The sequence below is a fragment of the Triticum dicoccoides genome, chromosome 7A, assembly GCF_002162155.2.
Source record: "Triticum dicoccoides isolate Atlit2015 ecotype Zavitan chromosome 7A, WEW_v2.0, whole genome shotgun sequence".
NCBI lineage: Eukaryota > Viridiplantae > Streptophyta > Magnoliopsida > Poales > Poaceae > Triticum > Triticum dicoccoides.
Window position 1 is genome coordinate 112,668,460 of NC_041392.1, and position 9,547 is coordinate 112,678,006.

The following is a 9,547-nucleotide window of genomic DNA, read 5'->3' on the forward strand; positions in this document are numbered from 1 at the left end:
AGATGGCCTGCCCCTGGCCGCGAGGGCAACATCTCCATTGGGAGAAAACATGACCATCTGGGGAAGCACAACTGTGAACATGATCTTTGCATTGTGTGTGAATAAGTGTACTTGAACTGTATTCCCAATTTGATGCATAATAAAGCAACATCATTACGAAATTTTGCACACTACCATATTAACTAGAAACATATATGACATGACTCCAAGGAGCCATATGGAATTGATGATACTACATGATGCCTTGTATGTTATCACATGTTTGGTTTTACTGGATGTGTCAGTGGATAGAAAAATGTTTATAGTAACATGTTTTGATGTTTCAACCACCAATCTAGCCTACGTGACATCAAAATTCGGCACATATGAAGTGACATGTATGTTCGGAGATGTTGTCAAGCCTTTGCTAGCCCTTATATATTGCGTGCACCATGAAAAAATGGTACATATTGTTGGTGAGACAATAAAGTCGAAAGCACTACATCCATGTATACAACAACCCAAATACACATGTTTGATGTAAAAAAACACCAACTCACATGCGCTATCTTTATCTTGGAGAAGAACAACATATGAGATGAAGAAAATTAATTATGAAGTCGAATGGCATCAGACACAACAAAGGTTGTCTAGAAATAGGATGCGTCAAGAAATCAAGTCCTTGGGTTCGAAGGAAAAGTGGCCTCCACCTCGACTCCTTCACCTTCAGACCCCATTGTAGCTACGAAATGTAGAGCAATACCAAACTGATTGGGACAAAGTCGACTCTAGTTTTAATTTAAAAAAGGACTTTTGGTGAATAGACCAAAACATTCGTGTTTTGGTTGCCGTGTGTTTGCCTTTAATTGCTACTGAACCAAACATTAAAAACGGAACACATTGGCCTCTTGAGCAAGCACTAGGAATGCTTTGAACTCGCCAATTCACCAATCACATCACCAAAAGCGTCGATTGGTACCAGTTTTGATATTGAATGTTGCTCTTACTTAGATGGATTGCTAGATATATATCATAGTCATCAACATTTAGTTGTTAGTGCCACAACTCTGGAAAAATAGCACATACGGGAATAATTTGTGCATCCAGAACTCTAAAACAAAATACAAGGAAGGAACTCATGCAACACTAGAAAAAAAATAACAATGCATTCTTCACATTTTTAGGGTTTTACAGAGAAGACTTTTCATAGCCATGTGAGAAAGCATAAATGTGAATATGTCTGTTTAATTTGTGTGCCAATAAGAAAACTTGAATTGCTTCAATTTGATGCATTGTAAAGCAACATTGTTAGCAAATTATACATGTTTCCATATTAACCAGAAGTATAGGCTGCATGATTGCAAGGAGGCATATGGAATTGATGATAGCACATGTTGCCTTCTATGTTGCCATATGCTTGATCTCCACGGAGTTAGAGAAAAGTCCATATTACAACCTTGAACTCTTTCATTTGTCTTAGATTCAATCATGAACTCTAGAACTGTCTAAGAATCAACCCTGGACTATCAAAATTGGCTAGGAATCAACCCCGCTCTCCCCTGAATTCGGTTTTTGCTGAGTAGACCCAGTTTTGACCCATTGACCTGCCAGTTAGCAGACATGTAACCGCAGTCACTTAACCGTTTTTGGTCAAATTCTGTCAAAAAAATCTAAGTGTCTGGAAAAAACTGAAACAAATCTATAAAATCAACACCAATATAGTGATCGTTCTAGGGAAGTTTCACATAATTCCTCCGAACAAATTTAAAAATACCCTAAAATTACCACTTCATTCCATTCTGGACAAAATTGTCAAAAATTGGATGTTTCCAGATTTTAAAAAAATTATCAACACTAATATACTGATCATTCGGAGAAAGTTTCACGCTCTTTGGTGGATCATATTGAAAAATAATCTAAAATTACAATTTCAGCACATTTTTTGTTAAATATTGTCCAAAAATGAAATTGTTCAGAAAAGTTTGAAAAAATTATGTACAATTAAAACTATTGTAATGATCACTCTGGGAAAGTTACACACAATTTGGCCTAATAAATTTTAATGTATTATTGTCAACTTTTGTTTAAAATTTGTCAAAAAATGGGTTGTCAAAAATTTCTGGACATTTTTAGTTTTTCGATAAAATGGGTTAAGTGACTAGGTTGGTGTGGCTACTGGCTGGGATGTTGACTTGTTGGTCAACAGGTCAAAACCGGGTGTACTCAGCGATAACCGGTTTTCAAGGGAGTGGAGGGTTTATTCCTAGCCGGTTTTGATTGTTTAGGGTGGATTCTTAGACGCCTTGAGATTTCAAGGTTGAATCTTAACAAATGGAATGGTTTGGCACTGTAATATGGACTTCTCTCATAGAGTTATAATGGTCATGTCAGGATAGACAAACAATTATAGCAAAACAAGTTGAACGGACAATAATATGTAGATATAAATAAGAATATTCAAGCATTCACACGTCACACGAGCCTACTAAAGTAAGGACAACTACAACATGTATAAAATCCTATACATATGTTAGACTACGGAATCACATGTATGTTCAGAGATGTTGTGAAGACTTTGTTAGCTCTTATATATGTTATGTTGGTTGCTTGGGCTATAAAATAATTGTATGCTAGTTGGTTGCTTGAGCATAGGCCACTTGGCTCATCTAAACCCCAACTTACTTCCGACCACATCGCTTCTAACAACCGTATTCTTAGTTCTAGCTTTCTAATCTCCGAACATACATGAAATATGAATATTTAGCCATCACATGGGTTTTGATGTCCAGAACGCTAATATAGCCTTGTAAAGTCAGGTTAAAATATGGTACATATGAAGTCACATGTATGTTCGGAGATCCCATCAAGAATATAGCTATGAATGCAAACATTCATTCCCATGTATGGGTTAGGACTACGAAATCACATGTATGTTCACAAATGTTGTCAAGCCTTTGCTAGCTCTTATATACGTTGATTGCTCATGCGATAAAATAATTGTACAAGTTGTTGGTGAGACAATAAAGTCTAAGGAACTCCAACCATGTATACAACAACCCATCTATAAATACATCACTCTAGTGTAACAAAGCCACCGATTCACATACACTATTTATCTGCAAGAAGAACAACATAGGAGATTGCGGATGGTTAACTACAAAGTCGAATGAAATCAAATACAACAAGACCAGGGGTGGAGCTACGTTGGGGCAAAACCCGGCCGTGGCCCGCCCAGGGTGGCACCAAATAGTGAAGATTGAGGGGCCCTTAATAGGAAAGTAATTAAGGTCAGCTTTAATCTAGCTTGTTTGGCCCACCTAAGGATGTTACCGTAGCTCTGCCACTGAACAAGACCATCTAGAAATAGGATGCACCGAGGAACCAAATTCTAGACTTTGAGGCAAGGGCAGTGTCCACCTCAAATCCCCTTCGCCTTCGATTTCCAGTATGGCTCCAAAATGTAGAGCAATACCAAACAACATGGGACAAAGTCGGCTCCATTTTCAATTTAGAAAGGATTTTTAGTGAATAGACCAACATATCCTTCAATATTTATGTTGTGTGTTTGGCTTTAGTTGCAACTGAATCAAACTTTGAAACGAAACAACTGGCCTCTTGAGCAAGCACTAGGAATTCCTTGAAGTCGCCAATTATTCTATCAACCACATCTTCAGGAATGTGCCCTAAAAATGGTAGAAGTAATTCAATTGGCCTAAACTTTGAAAGAAATGCAGGAAAGGAATCGTGCAACTCTAAAAACCCAGTTCATTCTTCATAGAATATGATTTTAGGTAGAAGACTTGTCTTAGCCATGAGAGACAGCGTAACTGCGAACATGGCTATTTTATTTGTGTGTGAATAAGAAAACTTGAACCACATCACCAATTTGATGCATAATAAAACAACATTGTTACAAAATTTTGCATGTTTTTCATATTAACCAGAAGTATATACATGGTTACAAGGAGACATATGAAATTGACGATATCACAAGTTGCATTGTATGTCATCACATATGTTTTATCTCAACAGAGTAATCTTGTTCGTGTCCGTGGATATACATATATTTTATGGCAACAAAAGTTGAATGGACAAGAATATGTAAATAGAAATACAAACATTCATATGTTACACATGTTTGATATTTGAATAGCTAATCCAGCTTGCCAAAGTGAGGCCAAATACAACATATATGAAATATGATGCATATGTTAGACTACAAAAACAATGTGTGTTTGGACATGTTGTGAAGTCTTTCTAGCTCTTGTATATGTTTATTGCTCGCAGGGTAAAATAATTGTACGGATGGTTGGTGAGACAATAAAATCTTAAGGCACCTCATCCATGTACACAATAACTTATCTATAAATATATGACTTCGGTGTTAACAAAACCGCCAACTCACATACACTATCTATTATTCATGACAACAGCAATGCATGAAATTGAAAGACGATTACAAAGTCGAATGCCATGACACACTCAGTGAGCAACGAAGATGACATCGTTTAGGAATAGGATGCATCAAGAAATCAAATTCTATCTGTTAGACAGGGTGTCGCACATGGAGTATGTGTAATCCAACATGATTGGATTGATATCCTTCACACCTAGTCAAACAATGACGGCGAGCATCGTGCAAGAATCGAGTACTGATTTTTGCATGTACGACCGTAATTTTGGAGTCACGGCGATGCTAACCAGTGAGTGCATCACACACTTATAATCGCACGATATATCTATGGACAACTCCCTTCTAAATTCTATGCAATGCGCCCACATCTGTTTGTACTACTTGTGTATTCAGTATCTGAAAAAACCCTCTCTGAAGTGGCTGCGCTTATTTTTCGCAATACTCCATTTGTTTTTGGACACACGGTGAGTTGTTAAGAGGGTTTTGGGCTGCAAAATTCAGCCGGTGGTACCAAGCGAGGGTTTTTGCCCTTCCCACCCCATCCACGCTCAAAACGCACCGCCGACGGCGGGATCTCGATCCTAGGGTTTCCGCGCCGCTCACCGGCCATGGCGAGCGGCGGCGCCCCCGCCTCGCCCTCTGGCGGCGGCGGCGCTGGCACCAAGACCATGTCCGCCTCGCTGTGGTGGGACCCCTTCGTCGCCCTCTGCGACGACCTCGACCGCGCCGCCGCCGTCTCTGACGCCCTCATAAGCCCCCCGTACCCATTTCCCTAGTCCCGGCCCCCCATCCTCCTCGCCCGCAAACCCTCGAGGCCATAACTAATTCGCTGGCTCCCGTGTTGCAGGCGGAGTGGATCAAGGGCCACCACGCATGGTTCCGCGGGCGGTCTCGATGTTCGGGAAGCCGAACAGCGCCTCGAGGGCTGCGCTGGACGCCGGCCAGGTCGCCGTTGGGGAGCACCACCTGGCCGTCAAGTCTGACCTCAAGGAGGTCGCGCTCCGCGCGAGCAAGTCCCTCGACCTGGACGAGGTGCAGTCGTACATCCTGGTGAAACGGTCTTCAGAGAGCGCCCCAACGACCCGTGATGCTGACCCGTAGGAGCCCCTTCGGCGGGTGTCTCTGCAATACTACCTTGAGCGTCAGTGCCTGCTCAAGTGCATTAGGAGAATCTTTGTTCATGCCACATGCATAGATGATGATTCTGATTCAGCCGACGCCATAAAACAAGAGGCCTCACCGTTAGGCAGTTACGAGATGGAACAGAATATGATTTTAGGTAGGATGCTTGTCTTAGCCATGGGAGAAAGCATAACTGCGAACATGGCTCTTTCTATTTGTGTGTGAATAAGAAAACTTGACCCGCATCGCCAATTTGATGCATAGTAAAACAACATTGTTACAAAATTTTGCATGCTTTCGTATTAACCAGAAGTATATACATGGTTACAAGGAGGCATATGGAATTTACGATAGCACAAGTTGCATTGTATGTTATCATATATGTTTTATCTCAACAGAGTAATCTTGTTCGTGTTCGTGGATATACATATATTTTATAGCAACAAAAGTTGAATGGACAAGAATATGAAAATAAAAATACAAACATTGATATGTCACACATGTTGTTTGATGTTTGAATAGCTAATCTAGCTTGCCAAAGTGAGGCCAGATACAACATATATGAAATATGATACATATGTTAGACTACAAAAAAATGTACGTTTGGACATGTTTTGAAGTCTTTCTAGCTCTTGTATATGTTTATTTCTCGCATGGTAAAAAAATTGTATGTACGATTGGTGAGACAATAAAATCTTAAGACACCTCATCCATGCACACAATAACCTATCTATAAATATACGACTTTGGTGTAACAAAACCACCAACTCACACACACTATCTATTATCCATGACAACAACAACACATAGAATTGAAGACGATTGCAAAGTCGAATGCCATGACGCACTCAATGAAGAACGAAGATAGGAATAGGATACATCAAGAAATCAGATTCTATCTGTTCTACAGGGTGTCGCGCATGGAGTATGTTTAATCCAACATGATTGCAATGTTATCCTTCACACCTAGTCAAACAACAACGGCAAGCACCGTGCAAGAATCGAATACTGATTTCAGCATGTACAGCCGCAATCTCGAAGTCATGGGGATGCCAACCGTGATGTCCATCACACACTTGTAATTTTACTATGTATTTCTGGACAGCTCTCTCTAAGTTCTACTACTACTCCTATATCTGATTTGTACTACTACGCTGGCACCAAGACCGTGTCCGCCTCGCTGTGGTTGGACACCTTCGTCGCCCTCTGCGACGACCTCGGTCGCGCCGCCGCCTCCCCCTCCACTGCCGTCTCCGAGGCCCTTGTAAGCCCCCGTCGCCATTTCCCCCAGTCCCTCCTCGCAAACACTCGTGACCGTAACTAACTCGCTGGCTCCCATCCGTGCTGTAGGCAGAGCGTATCAAGGGCCACCACGCGTGGCTCGGCGGGGCGGTCTCGATGTTTGGGAAGTCAAACGGTGCCTCGAGGGCCGTGCTGGACGCGGGCCAGGTCGCCGTGGGGGAGCACCGCCTGGCCATCAAGCCCGACCTCAAGGAGGCCACGCTTCACGCAAGCAAGTCCCTCGACCTAGACGAGGTACAGTCGTACATCCTCGTGAAACGATCTTCAGAGAGCACCCCAACGACCCGTGATGCTGACCCAAAGAAGCTCCTTCACCCTCATTTCCCACTATGGTTCCAAAATGTAGAGCAATACCAAACTGCACGGGGACAAAGTCAGGTCCATTTTCAATTTAGAAGGGACCTTCGATGAATAGACCAACATATCCTTTTATATTCTTGTTGTGTGTTTGGCTTTAGTTGCAACTGAATCAAACTTTAAAACAAAACAACTGGCCTCTTGAGCAAGCACTAGGAATTCCTTGAACTCATCAATTATTCTATCAACCATATCTTCAGGAATGTGCCATAAAAATGGTAGAAGTAATTCGATTGGCCTGAACTTTGATATAAATACAGGAAGGAATTCATGCAACTCTAAAAAATCAGTTCGTTCTTCATAGAATATGATTTTAGATAGAATACTTGTCTTAGCCATGGGAGAAAGAATAACTGCAAACATGGCTCTTTTCATTTGTGTGTGAATAACAAAACTTGAACCGCATCATCAATTTGATGCATAATAAAACAACATTGTTCCAAAATTTTACATGTTTTCATATTAACCAGAAGTGTATACATGGTTACAAGGAGACATATGGAATTGACGATAGCACAAGTTGCATTGTATGTCATCATATATGTTTTATCTCGACATAGTAATCTTGTTCGTGTTCGTGGATATACATATATTTTATAGCAACAAAAATTGAATGGACAATAATATGTAAATATAAATACAAACATTCATATGTCACACATGTTTGATGTTTGAATAGCTAATCTAGCTAGCCAAAGTGAGGCCAAATACAACATATATGAAATATGATGCATATGTTAGACTACAAAATACAATGTATGTTTGGACATGTTATGAAGCCTTTCTAGCCCTTATATATGTTTATCGCTCGCATGGTAAAATAATTGTACGGATGGTTGATGAGACAATAAAATCTTAAGGCACCACATCCATGTACACAACAACCGTATATAAATATACGATTCAGTATAACAAAATCACCGACTCACATACACTATCTATCATCCATGAGAACAACAATAAATGAGATTGAAGACCATTATGAAGTCGAATGCCATCACACACTCAATGAACAACGAAGATGATATCGTCTAGGAATAGGATGCATCAAGAAATCAGATTCTAGTTATTAAAGAGGGTGTTGCGTATGAAGTATGTCTAATCCAACATATATGAGATGTCTACCTTCACGCCTAGTCAAACAACGACGACAAGCATCGTGCAAGAACTGAGTACCGATTTCAGCCGGTATGGCCGAAATCTCGAAGTCACGGGGATGCCAATCACAGTGTCTATTATACACTTCTAATCTTACATTGCATTCGGGAGTGGCTCTTTTCTAAATTCCATGTACTGCTCGTGCATCTGTTTGTACTACTCGTATATACAATATCTGAACAAAAACCCTCTGTGAAGCGGCTGCACTTAATTTTCGTAATATGCTCCATTTGTTTTGGACACACGGTGAGTCGTTAATAGGGTTTTGGGTTTTTGCTCTTCCCACTCGAAACGCAATGGCGAGGTCGGGATCTCGAACCTAGGGTTTCCGCGCCACCACCGCCCACCGGCCATCGCGAGTTGCGGCGCCCCCGCCTCGACCTCAGGCGGCGGCGGCGCTAGCACCAAGACCGTGTCCGCCTCGCTGTGGTGGGACCCCTTTGTCGCCATCCGCGACGACCTCGGTCGCGCCGCCGCCTCCCCCTCCACTGCCGTCTCCGACGCCCTTGTAAGCCCCCCGTCGCCATTTCCCCCAGTCCCTCCTCGCAAACACTCATGACCGTAACTAACTCGCTGGCTCCCATCCGTGCTGTAGGCATAGCGTATCAAGGGCCACCACGCATGGCTCCGCGGGGCGGTCTCGATGTTTGGGAAGTCAAGCGGTGCCTCGAGGGCCGTGCTGGACGCGGGCCAGGTCGCCGTGGGGGAGCACCGCCTGGCCATCAAGCCCGACCTCAAGGAGGCCACGCTTCACGCAAGCAAGTCCCTCGACCTAGACGAGGTACAGTCGTACATCCTCGTGAAACGATCTTCAGAGAGCACCCCAACGCCCCGTGATGCTGACCCAAAGAAGCTCCTTCACCCTCATTTCCCACTATGGTTCCAAAATGTAGAGCAATACCGAACTGCACGGGGACAAAGTCGGGTCCATTTTTAATTTAGAAGGGACCTTCGATGAATAGACCAACATATCCTTTTATATTCTTGTTGTGTGTTTGGCTTTAGTTGCAACTGAATCAAACTTTAAAACAAAACAACTGGCCTCTTGAGCAAGCACTAGGAATTCCTTGAACTCACCAATTATTCCATCAACCATATCTTCAGGAATGTGCCATAAAAATGGTAGAAGTAATTCGATTGGCCTGAACTTTGATATAAATACAGGAAGGAATTCACGCAACTCTAAAAAAATCAGTTCGTTCTTCATAGAATATG

The 9,547-nt window shown here is 42.0% G+C and overlaps 1 protein-coding gene and 1 pseudogene across 1 annotated transcript; both read left to right on the top strand.

Moving 5' to 3' along the window:
* The first annotated feature begins 5,287 nt into the window (after nucleotides 1-5,287).
* On the top strand, nucleotides 5,288-7,228 carry LOC119333220. Its single transcript, XM_037606196.1, has 3 exons — nucleotides 5,288-5,443; nucleotides 6,621-6,779; nucleotides 6,866-7,228. The coding sequence occupies exons 1-3, from the start codon at nucleotides 5,288-5,290 to the stop codon at nucleotides 7,226-7,228; spliced, it is 678 nt and encodes a 225-aa protein (XP_037462093.1).
* A 1,063-nt stretch (nucleotides 7,229-8,291) lies between these two features.
* On the top strand, nucleotides 8,292-9,347 carry LOC119333222 (annotated as a pseudogene).
* The last annotated feature ends 200 nt before the right edge of the window (nucleotides 9,348-9,547 follow it).